The sequence below is a fragment of the Galeopterus variegatus genome, unplaced genomic scaffold (assembly GCF_000696425.1).
Source record: "Galeopterus variegatus unplaced genomic scaffold, G_variegatus-3.0.2 Scaffold5835, whole genome shotgun sequence".
NCBI lineage: Eukaryota > Metazoa > Chordata > Mammalia > Dermoptera > Cynocephalidae > Galeopterus > Galeopterus variegatus.
Genome location: NW_007731946.1, coordinates 40519 through 53377, shown reverse-complemented (window position 1 = coordinate 53377; position 12859 = coordinate 40519). Strand labels below are relative to the sequence as shown.

Sequence of the window (12859 nt, the reverse complement as noted above, 5' to 3'; positions counted from 1 at the left end):
TTTTTTTTTTTTTTTTTTTTTTTTTTTTTAGTACTAGCACTACTGTAACACTGTCTTCTAGTCAAACTAGAAATGTGGAATCTTGGGCAGATTAGGAGTTAAGGTTTTGTTCCTTACCTATAACTACAAAAGTGGGTATAAATTCTTCTACGGTGTTAATCCAAAAGAAGTTAAAGAAATCTTCATTAAAAGACGAATAATTGTAAATATTTGTATCATAGAGGCCAATACTTGGTCTTGTCGGCATAACAAAAATAAATTACCCTGGTTTTCCAAGTCATATTTGGAACATTTTAAAAGATTATTTGAGAATTGTGGTAAATCATATCATCTCTCTTTCATATCACAAAAAAATCAGGAACTTTGCTATATAAAAAATGTTGCAAGAAATCAAACATGATATAAATAAGAATAAAGCTGTAGTGATGTAATACAAGAATTTCCTATATGATGAACTCTGATGGTTAATTCGGGCAATAGTCTGTCACTAACAATAACAACAAAGGATATTCTGCGGGACAATATGGCTGGTCTTGATGATATCAACCACTCAAGGGAGATGATCAATATACCCCTTGTTTTTCTTCTCCTTCTTTGCCTTTTCCCACAAATATACTAGTTTTTCTCAATTACTATTTATAGATTTATTAAACCTACTTATACTTTCAATATATACTATATATCTTGGACTGATAAATTCCATAAATTATACACTATTAGAATACATAAAATACTATAAATTACTTTGATTTGCCCTAAAACTACCTGTTTCAAACTTCTCAAAATAACCCTGTTTTGGTAATAAAGTAACAAAAAGTAGCAAACCAAAACCCACGAAGACCCTTCACAACAAAAGTAGGTAACAAGCTATTCCCCCAAGAACATCAAAATACAAATAGTTGGGAAGAAAGCATCAATAGGAGTAAAATATGCATGTTGTGAACTGTAGAAGAGAAAGCAGAGGAAAGGAACAGGGTATCAGATGGACTAGAAGACAAAAGAGCCCCCAAAAGTCAACGGGTACTCACTGCAAAGTGCAGCAGACTAATTTGAGACAGCAGGTGAAACAAGGAGTGGTCTTGCCCACTGCAAGAGCAAGTGGGTACACGTGACCCGCAGTAAGACATAAAGGAGCTCAAACAGTCTAACCCCTATGAAAAATTACCTGCCCAAAATTATAAAGAACATAGTTTTTATTTTACTTTACCAAAAAGAGTGTTGGTTAGGAAAAACAAACAGAAGCCTGAAATACTAAACAAATGACAGTTTAGCCTTGGAAGTTGCCACTGCCTGTTCATGCAGACAAATGGTGTTTTGTTGCTAAGTAAGACATTCTTATTTCATTAATTTCAACAACATATATTTTAGGAAAACCACACAAATAAAAACTGTAAGAATTGATCCCTGGTCTTACAGGCTGGGCTGGTTAGTTATTACTGTAACTAATAAAGTGCATATAAAACTACCCTAGCATGTACAATAATTCTGATAACTATTAGAGATTTAATTACTATTCTCAAAGTACTTATCACTAAAACTTACCTCTCTTAATTCTCCAATTCTCCGAAGTGCTTTATCCTGACTCTGACTTAATATACCCTTGAATTAAAAAAAAAAAAAAAGGTGGTTAAATAACTGTATGACATAGTAATGTAAAGCAAGTCATAAATAATTATTTTTAAAATATTACAACTGTTATCCAAAAATAAGCTGAGGATAGAGGACAGGGCTGAAACTGGATGCTACCATGTTGAAAATCCATTAAAAGTTAAATCATAATGTGATAGAACTGTTTTATATCCTGGCTGTGGTGGTAGTTATACAACTCTACACATCTATTAAGATGCACAGACATGTAAACCAAACAAAAAGTCAATTTTACTGTATGTTAATTTAAAAAATAAAAATTTTGTAAAAAATCAAATTCTAAATGCAGTTTATCTCACTGTAGCTTATAATGTGTGGAACACGTCAATTACCAGCCTGTTCTAAAGGTTCTTGTGACTTAAAACAGCTCTTGTCTCTGATTTAAAAAAATTTTTTTAAAAATCTAGGACAAATTCCCAAAGAGTAATCATACACAAAAAAATCAAGAAGCTAAAAGAGTAACACTGAAAGATGAAATGACTCACTCTTTGTGAGGGGAGGATGCTTTTCACTAGCAGAGGAAATTAAACTTAGAAAGTTATGGTCTATGGAAACAAAGTAAGCACACGTCCTTGTAGAACATTAAGTACAGAGGGAACAAAATGGAGTAATCTGGAGCTTCACTTCTTTGTGTGAACTAACACAAACTAACGGGGATACAGGTTGGCAAACGGCTTGCTTATAACCAAGGGGGCATGACTACACTGTATTTGTGAGGCCTTGTAAGTGAATAAAACAAAAACTAAAGGCTTTCTTTTCCTAAAGCCATCAATACAGGTTTTGTTCGGTTTCAAATACAAATTTTTTTTACACAGGAAGATGCAATGCTGAAAATGATGAAAAATTGTAGTGCAGTAGTTACAAGCACATGCTCTGGAGTCTAACTGCCAGGAAGTGCATCCCAACCCTTCTCCCTTCCTCTTACAAGCTGTGCAACAATGGAACAAGTCATCCTCCGTCAGTTTCTTCACGGGAAAAGGACAAAGACTAAATACACCACAATGCCTGGCATACAATAAGAGCTCAATAAATGTTAGCCAGTACAAAAACAACATTGGGAATAGTGTTGGCAATATGTACAATTTCAATTTCATTGGATCTATTGAAAGGATATTTACATATGTAATAAAGAAGTTTCGAGGTATGCACACATGGGCATGTAGATATGGGTAGAAAACAGGGCAAATCGTTGAATTTTACCTCCAACACCTTTTATATTTGGGACTATGAAACTACAATTCTCTACAACCACTTAGTGTTAGAATTACGTACATCTAGAAATAAAAATCCACACACAAGCAAGATACCCACAGAACTTAGAAACCAGGTAACATTTTGAGAATGAATTTATGTGTTATTAATAAGATAATGTGTTAAATGAGACCTACTCCCCACTTTGATGGATCTCATGTTTCAAAAAATATTTTAAAAAACTAAAACTATTTGTAATAATCTAATTTTTGTATTTATTATGGAAAACTAGAATACTGAATCAGCAATAAATAACTGCATTTTACAAACTATACGAATGACTTTTTGGTTATATAATTAGCTTCTATAAATGGGACAAAATGCTAAACTGTTTGAAACTACTTACTTTAAAAATAAGATTATACTTTATTTTAAAAAGAAACAGCAAACTGATGGCACCATTTGAACTGGAGTGGATATTTCCCCTTAGCTCTGATGTCTGAATTATCACCTGGGATACCTGGTGGGAAATTTCTGGCCACAAATAAGATGATACAGTAGGGCTAAAGTGGGTCACCTAGAAGAGCGGTAATAGCTTCGTATCCCCACATACTTATCCAGGAGTTCTACAAGCAGCAAGCAGCCTAAGAACATAATTATTTCAGAAGAGAGGATGCTTGGGTTCACACCCTAGTATAATGATAAGAAACAGAGAAGTCTATAGGTATTTAAAAGGTGGAAGGGAAACTATAGAAGGCTGGCTATCTCTTTACTTCTAAAACAAGGAAGCAACCTACAGCGTGAAATGCTAGGAAACATACTTGAATGAGGCAAACATGAGTTCAATCCAAACTCCTTAAACACTGCAGGGCTCTGTAACTCAGTGAAGCTCATTCTTAACAGAGGGAAAAGCTCTGGGATCTCCCATTCACTCTCTCTTTATCAAAATCTCCAGTAATGGTAAAACAGGTTAAAAACCTTGATCATATGGAAAAGTATTTAAAAGGAAGGGTTAGAAATATCTTACTATAAGATCTTATCTAATTTTAAAATTATGTATGACTCAATAATACAGCCAATGTCACTTACTTGTAGCTTTTTCTTCTCTCTCTGAAGGGTCTGATAAGCTGTAACAAGCTAAAATAAAGTAACCAATAACATTAGTCATTCCTAAATAAACACAATAAATTATTCTAAATTCCACTAAAACTCTCTTTATAAAAGTCAAAAAATAAACAAATTAAAAGAGTCCTTTATAGACAATTCAACCTAATTAGATGCATAACAGTTAAAACTAAATAACATACAAATATATTTCTAAAAAATAAAATGTAATGACTATAAGATATTAAATCTCTATATGACTTCACTTTAGACACACACCTCTTTAAATTTCAGTTCCTACTTCACAGGTGGGGATTAGAGCCAACTTGTCTAAAGGTAAGAGGCTATTCAAACTGCCACAAACTACATCAGCAACAGCATCACATGGGAGTTTGCTAGAAACAGAAATTCCTGGGTCCCACTCCAAACTAACTGAATGAGAAATGGGAGAGAGAAGAGAGGGTAGAGAGACAGGAACCTATGTTTTAACAAGCTCTCCAGATGACTTTTTTGCTTTGGGCTATGATAGACCATGTAAGTGATCTCTAAAAGTTTTTTCTAGTTATAGGATCTATGACTAGGCCTCTGCAAAAACCTGAAGAAAGAAACTCATGAACAACAGATAAAAACTATTAAGTCAGGTCTTAAAGAGATACTTAACCCTTTAACCTAAATAGGATATTTAAACATTCTAACACAACTTGATGAAATTATGGATTAGCAAATCTTTTTAAACCCATTAATTACATAGCATTACTCATCTGAAGGCTAGGCACATAGCTCCAAAGAATTATTTGGACACTACTTTAGAAGTGCTACTTGTATCTGAAGAGACAGGATGCAGCTTTAAGAAGCACCACCCCCTATTCTGAGCCTTGTCTTTTTCCTTAGAAATCTGCTGTGAGACCCAAACGCCTCTACTGATGTACTGAGTCAAAAGGCAGGCAGAGGGCTTTATCAGATTATACCACATTCCTGAATGTGCCCAAGCCCCCTGCCCTCTCATCATCCAATGATCCACACAAATGAAGCAGTACTTGGTGTTTAAAGCCCTGGGAAAACATTAACTGGTAACTTCTCTAAGATGCTGCCAGCCAAAAAACAAAGGCTTCTAGTGTTTCTAAAGCCCACTGATGTGTATAAGACAGTGGGTTTACGACACTGTTCAGAAAAACCATGCAAGTATATGGATGTTGTGTGTGTGTGTATATGTGTGTGTCTGTATGTAAAGATCTAATATATTCACTAAGCACAAAAAAGGTCTGGAAGGATCTACAACAAACTGAACAGTGGTTATATTAAGCAGGAGCTGCATTTTTGTCCCAAATCTAGACACAAGAGGCAGTTTAGGAAAAGTAATTTAATCATTGGAAAGTTGAAGTTTTTAGGTTTCAATGGTAAAAAAAAAAAAAAAAAAGGCAGGCAGAAATGGAAGGTGAGTCTAGCAACAGAGAAAGGAACACACACAAAAAACAAAATTCTGCCTATGACCAGGACCGTTCCTTTCTTATTACCCTAAGACCAGATCAGAAAATGGTGCTAAAAAAAGGGGGGGGGGTTGAGTCTAGCAACAGAGAAAGGAACACACACAAAAAACAAAATTCTGCCTATGACCAGGACCATTCCTTTCTTATTACCCTAAGACCAGATCAGAAAATGGTGCTAAAAAAAAGGGGGGGGGGGTGAAAGAATAACTCAAGAATCAGATATAATTTACAGTACTATTTCATCCTAAGTATCTACAGTGACAAGGAGAGGTAGAGACAAAGGCTACGGGCTCTTTTTATCCCTCATAAGCAGCCTGATTCCATTTGAGGTAACACTGAATGGTAGAAACCAGAAAGACCTAGAATTAAATCCAGACTGCCACCTGCTACCTTTGTGACCTTAAGCAAGTTACATAATTTCTATGAGTCTCCAATCCCTTTTCTACAAAATAGAGCTAATTAGCATCTACTTCACAGGGATGGTACAAAATTAAATGACATTATAAATATATAAAATACACAGGATCTGGCATTCTTAAATGCTAATTATACTGCTACCCCAATTTCACACTTAAAAGCCATAGGTAGGTTAGTGAAAGTAACATAAATTTAAACAAACAAAAAGATTCAAGAACATTATTAACTATGGAAGAAATAAAAAAATATAAGTAAAAAAATTTTTTAAGGAAAAAGTTGCCTGATTCCACAAGTGCCTTATGAGATACATGGCTTCAATTACATGTTTGTATCTCTGGGTTCCAGCCAGCCTATAGATTTTAGCCTGATAATTCCTTCCTATCTTGTTAGCACTTCATAGTTTTAAAACATATTCTCTATATTTCACCTAGGTTTTTGTTTTGTTTTTGTCTGTAGGGTAAATCAACCCATACTGTAGCCATAACTGAAAATGGAAGTTATGGCTAACTTTATATACTAACCCTGAACTTTAGTGCTCGTTAATTAAAATTAACTATGATGCTGCTTTACAAACTGCAAAACGGTAAAACATTACCCATTGTTTAAGACAAAGAAACAAACAAAAAGACATGGACAACTTACTCCAGTCAGGCTTTCCTGAGGAAGAACTGTTTGAACTGCACAGGACAGGGAGGGAATACATGGAGGGCAACTAATACAATTTAGCCTGAAAGGAAGGTGCTATGTTCCTAAAGGAACAAAAAGAGAAAAGGGGCAGCACCACTTCCTTCCTCCCTTAGACCAAACAGGGAGTGTTATCCTCAAAGGGTTTAGCAGTTAAAAGATTCATTTGAGGCAATAGTTTAAATGTAGGTACAATGAGAATGAACCAAATGTGTCAGATAATCAGACTACCTAAAACATAATAGGGGTCAATAATAATGGGAATCTGGCAGAAGAGGTCATTTTGGAGCCACAGTACTTAGAGATGAACAAGGGAAGAGATATGAGGAGGAAAAAGGATGAACTCCACACTACATGTCCAAGTGGGCTTGGAGAGAAGAGCTAGAAAAGAAAAGGGGTACAGAATGCTATAGACAACAATCTTTCTCTAAATTTTATCAAGAGTCTTGTGAAAGGGCCTCCGTATCACTGAAAGCCTTTAACTAGATATTGGCACAAACTATCTACCATTAGTAACCAGGGTATCTAGGGAATCAACGATTTAACCAACCACAGGAGTAAAAGCAATACAGTAATATGAATGAGAGAACAAGGGGAAGAAATTTTTGTACAGGCTAAAAAAGGTCATGCTCCTACCTCAGAATATTTTCCTCTGTAGCTACTTAAGCTTCGTTCCATTCTTCGCAACCGCTGAATCAACTGTTCTTTATTAAGACTGTCTGAATTCCCTAGTGAGTCTTCAGCCTCACTCTCCATATCAGAGGGTTGATCAAAGGTGGCAGCAGAAGAGTCCAGGTCAAGTGGATTCAGGGACTCTCTGGAAGATGTTCGTACCAAAGACTCTTTAGAAGAAGATCGGAATAAAGATTCCTTTATCGGACTTCGAAACAAAGACTCCACGGAAGGCACCCGGAGCTGGAGCTTCTGTGCAAAAGACTGCGTGTCACCTGACTGCGAACCAAAACCCAACAGAACACGTGGATTAAAATACACACATTTAGACTTCCATTATCCTCTGTCACCAGAAATAATTGATCAAAAGTTCTAACAAATTCAATTTGCATTCCTCACATATTAAATAACACATTGTTTTCTGAAATTCAAAAAACACCTGGTTACTTTTGAAAAAATGCTAGACTCTGGGGTATAGTTCCCAGGTCTGTCACCTAGCAGTAGAATGACGTTCACTACATCACTTTCCTTCATTCTGCATACCTGTAAAAATGAAGGAAGCCATATGTTTCCAGCTGACCTCACAGTCACACTGTGAGGATTCAGCCACCAAACAAAATGTAAGATCTTTGAAGGCAGTGACCATCTGTCTACATCATCTGAATCATCAGTATATAGCCAATGCTTAAAATGTGGGTATATACTGTGAAGTTTGAAAGAACTCAAGTGAGTTTTATATGGAGAGTCTTTATGGAGGTGGTGATTCCAGATCATTCTTCTCAACAAAAGAAAGGAATGAGGGAAGGGGGAGGGTAACATGTAATGAGCCCATTTTGTTTAAAAAGAGAATGTGAGGCAGAGTTGACTACTGACATCCAGCTCTGCTCTCCTTGCTATCCTGTCTACTGGAAATAAAAACAAGCATCAACAAGTCACAGAGGACAATTGAAAGCTCTGAGCTAGAGTCCCTCTGCTCAAATCAGTAAGTCCAATGTTAAAAATAGTAATAAGCAAGAGCTGTTCTTTTAATTAATTTGAATAGCACATTAATTTGAATAATAACAATGAAAAATAATACAACATAATTCAACTGTTCTAAGCAGCACTATTTTGCTCATGTCACAGAAGTCAGTATTTAACAGGTGTTTCCTAGAAACTTATTCTCAATAGTGCAACAACAGGTCACCTGTAAGATCTCAAAGATACCAGGACTGAAATGCTCAGGGGAGATTGAAGTCCTGTGTAGGCAAAGATTACAGGAAAACAAAAAAATTCTCTTTAGTACACAATTTTAAAAACCAAAACAGAAATGTTTTTCTTATGGATTTGAGATTTAATAACGGTATTAGGCAAGGTGGGAATAAGTAAGAGGGGATAACATGCCCCATCTCCTTATGCACACAGATTTATCACTGGTTGTCTATAACAGCAAAACTGGAAACAACCCAAATGTTCACTAGAGGATACATTATATAAATCACAGAACACAGAAAGAAATTCAAGATATACTATTAAATGGAAAAAAAAATCAGGCTATGAAACAATGTATATTTTGTAAACTCATTTTGACTTAAAGTAATTACATATACTTCTCCATTTATTTGTATATTTACACAAACACACTTAGAACCAAGCCATGAAGGAAAGACACCAAAAGTTAACAGTGGTTTTCTCTGAGTAGTAGAATTTTGGGTGGTTTTTATTTTCATTTTTATATTTTTCTGAACTTTCTGGTTTTTTCATAATGTACAAGTTTTACCTTCATAATTAGGGGTGGGGAGCAGGAAGAAAAGGTATTAAGATTCTAAGGGAATACAGAGACACATGCTCAAAAACTCTAAGAACCAATTTACTGATATTCCATTAGCAGCCACTTCTAACCCACACAAAAAATGCTTTTCAGTTCATAGCAGATAATCTTCTCATAATTGCCCTAGGACAAACAAGTGAAGCAAGTTTGAAGAATACTAGAAATAGTTGATATTTTAGGGTCAACCAGAAGCTAATGAACAATGTCAAAGATAAGTATTTATAGATGCTGATAAACTTAACTGCCTAGTCTACTGTGTATGGGATTAACATTTTTGAGTGTAGTGATTCAGCCTGTGAGCTGTTGAGTCAAGCTGCCTAAATTCAAATCCTGGCTCCACCACATCTTCTACATGATTTTGATCAAGTTATTTAATAACCTCATTACTCCTGTTTCCTCCTCTGTAAAACTGGGATGATAAAAATAACAATGATGATACAAATAATAATACCTTCTGAGGACTGAATGTCCACCCCCACAAATTCACTGAAGCTTGAATTGTGTCCCGCAAGTTTTATGTATTAGAAACTTGACCCCCACGGTGACTGTCAGGAGAGTAGGAAATCCTATTATGGTAATTGAAAGGAGGAGCCTTGAAGAGGTGATCAGATTGTAGGACCATGCTGTAGTGAATGGATTAATGATAGTGGTCGGGGCATGGTTTGGAGGGCTTTAAAAGGAGTGTGAATGAGGAAGTTAGTCTCTCTGCTTCCATCATCTTGCACACATAACATGACACCATGGGGTCACTGTCATCACCACCAAGGCTCTCACCAGATGGTGTTCCCTGGACTTTGGACTTCCCAGCCTCAGAATCTGTAAGCAATAAATTTCATTATCTTATAATCACCCAGTTCCAGGTATTTTGTTATAAGCAACAGAAACGGACTAATACACCATCTACCTCATATGGTTGCTGCAAAAACAGAATGACAATATGTATGAAGTGCTTACAACACAGCAAACACTCAAATGTTAACAATTATCATTATCATTAGAGAAAAGAGACTTAAAAAGATACTTATTCAAACAAAAGACAAACTTACAAATAAGAATGTTATCACAAGCTTAAGTGGCAGACTACTGGTTGTAAGAGCTAAGAGCACATGTTACGAAGCCAGACTTCGTGGCTTCCAGTTTTAGCTCTACCATTTACTACCTATGTGGCTTTGGGCAAGTTACTTAACTTCTCTGTGCCTTTGTCTCTACCTATGTAAAATGGGAATAGCAACAGCATTCACCTCAGAGGGCAGTTGTGAGGAGTAATAAATTAATATATGTAAAGTACTTAAAACTATGACTGGCTTGAGATAAACAATAAATATTAGCTATGACCTGATAACCAATATTCCTTTCCACCACTCTTCCTTTTGCTCAGGGTAATAATAAACCCAGGTAAAAACATTCACCTTCCCGAATACAATTAAAGCCACAATGAGATACCACCCTACATCCATAAGAATGCACCTACAGAGTATTAATCTCACAGAGTATTAAGCAAAAGAAGCCAGACACAAAAGTGTATCCGTTTTGGTTCCATTTACATAAAGTTTAAAAACAGGCAAAGTTAACCTACAGTGTTATACTCAGGATAGTATTTACCCTTAAGAGAAGGAACTGGATGGGAGCACAAAGGCTTCTAGGGTGCTAATAATTTCTGTTTCTAGGTTTTGGGTGCTGGTTACAAAGGCATATTTGATTTAGCAAAATTCAGAAAATTGTATATTGAATATATCCTACTTTTCTGTATACATGTATTATACTGTGATATTATATCACATTTTACTTAGTGTTTTTTAATTTGAATTGATACATTATAAATGTACATACTTACAGGGTGCAATCTGGTGTTCTGATACAAATATATTATATATGTTGTTTAACAACTGGATCAGGGTAGTTAAGGTATCAATCACCTCACCCATTTATGATTTCTTTCTGGCGAAAATATTCAAACACTTCTCCTCTAGTTATTATGTAATATACAAAACTTAACTGTTAACCATAGTCACCCTACTGTGCAACAGATCATCAGAGCTTATTTCTCCTATCTAATTGTAGTTTTGTACCAGTTGGCCAACCTCTCCCTATTTTCCCTCCTCTGCCCCTCCCCAGTCTCTGGTAACCTAATTATGGAAATTGAAAAGCTAATTTAAATTAGATTTTCCCAGACTCTTTGAGCAAGGAATAGGCCATGTGACTAACTCTGGCCAATATTATAAACTGTAAGAGAAAATCTACAGGATGGAATCTTTTGGGACAGCTACTGTTTTCCTGCTAAAATGGAATATGCTTTTTGTCCTTGTCTTCTGCCTTTCCTAGAATGGAGATGCAATGCCTGGAGGCCACCTTGCATTTGTGAGAATGAGAGGCAAGTGGTAAGGATGGGAAAGGTAAGGGGAGTAGGGGATTAGAAGCTAAAGGCAGAAAGGTCTTTCTGTTTACCTGACTTTATCTTCAGGTCTTCTGATGTGTGAAAAACTAAACTCCCATTGGTACCCACTATTGTCAGGTATCTGGTACCAAAGACATCCTCTGACTGATTTATCATTCATTTTTTTTAAACTGATGGAAGTTAGAGAAGGAAACATTTATTAAGCAAAAAATAAATGAACACATCAGAGTTACTTTAATTCTTTCCTGTCTCCCCATTTTACCTTGTTTTCAACCCCTTCATTTTATTTCCCCAACACTGCTTTTATTCAAACCTTTATCTTTTATCAGCTAGCTATCTGCAGCAGATTTCTGTGTTCTCACCTCAACTGTTACCTACCAATCTGCTGCTGTCACACTATCACCAGGATTGTCTTCCTAAAACACAATTCAGATTGTCTTATTCCAATTCTTAAAAACATTACATGGACTCCCTCCCATTCAACATAAACTTCAAAATCCTTAGCTCATATTCAGTTTCTACTTCCCAAGATCCATTTCCCTGAAAATCCATCCCTCCATGCACCAAAAACTTGAGCTGTAACAGGCAACTTCCTGTTCCCTAGGCAAATGCACTGTGGTGTGCCTCTGTTCCTTTGCCCATACTTTCCCTGCATATGGAAAGCCAGACATCTTTCAAAACTCAGCTCAAATTTCAGCTCTTCCAGGAAACCTGAGATCTTATTAGAAATGACCATTCTTGTGGGAGAGCAAGATGGAGACGGGTCTGGGGTGAGCGTGCCAGAGGACAGAGAGAGCCTGTGAAGTGTGCGCTGCGCTGCCAGAGTACTATTTGCATTTCCAAGAGCAACAAAAAACAAATAAATCACTGATCAACTAATCTACAATGAAAAAAAGCAACTACAGTCTCGAGGTTTTAGGGCCGATGCAAAAGAAGATTCCTGAGAGCACCGCAACTGCGCTGGGAGACCGAGCAGCCCAAGGCAACAAAGGCCAGGAAAGATGGCAGCGGCGACGCAGAGACAGAGAGGAAGGCATGGGACCGGCCCAGCTCTGGGAGCTTTGTGAGTGACCCCCAGCCCAGCCGCGCTTGGGGGGGCAAAGGCCCGCCCGGCCCCTGCATACCACACCAGGCTAGGTGCCGGCACCACCGCTGCCTCCATTTTCTCCGGGGGAGGGTGGGGGGGGCGGAGCCAGCCGGCTCAGATCGGGCAAGCCAGCCATCTTCACTTGGTGCGGCTACTCACTGAGCCGTGCCACTTGTGTGCCTCAGCGCGGGGCCCCCCGGGGCCTGTGGAGTGGCCACCAATATCACTCCTCCTGCGGATCTCTTGTGGGGCTGGTGGCGTGGGGAGCCCCCGGCAAGCGTCGGGAGGGCAGGGAAGAGGATCCCGGCCAGACTGTCACTCCACCACACCTGGGGCTTCGGCCCCAGGTAAACTCCCTGCTTCCG

General features: G+C 37.3%; 1 protein-coding gene across 3 annotated transcripts in view; it reads right to left on the bottom strand.

Annotated features, from left to right (window-relative positions):
* GOLGA4 (golgin A4) overlaps nt 1-12859 on the bottom strand; it is a 120812-nt gene that overhangs the window by 69878 nt on the left and 38075 nt on the right. For all 3 annotated transcript variants that reach the window (XM_008590069.1, XM_008590071.1, XM_008590070.1), the window contains 3 exons: nt 7167-7481; nt 3928-3975; nt 1543-1599 (listed from right to left, as the gene is read on the bottom strand). In XM_008590069.1, the coding sequence (XP_008588291.1) occupies nt 1543-1599; nt 3928-3975; nt 7167-7481 (420 nt within the window). The remainder of the gene's footprint in view (nt 1-1542; nt 1600-3927; nt 3976-7166; nt 7482-12859) is intronic.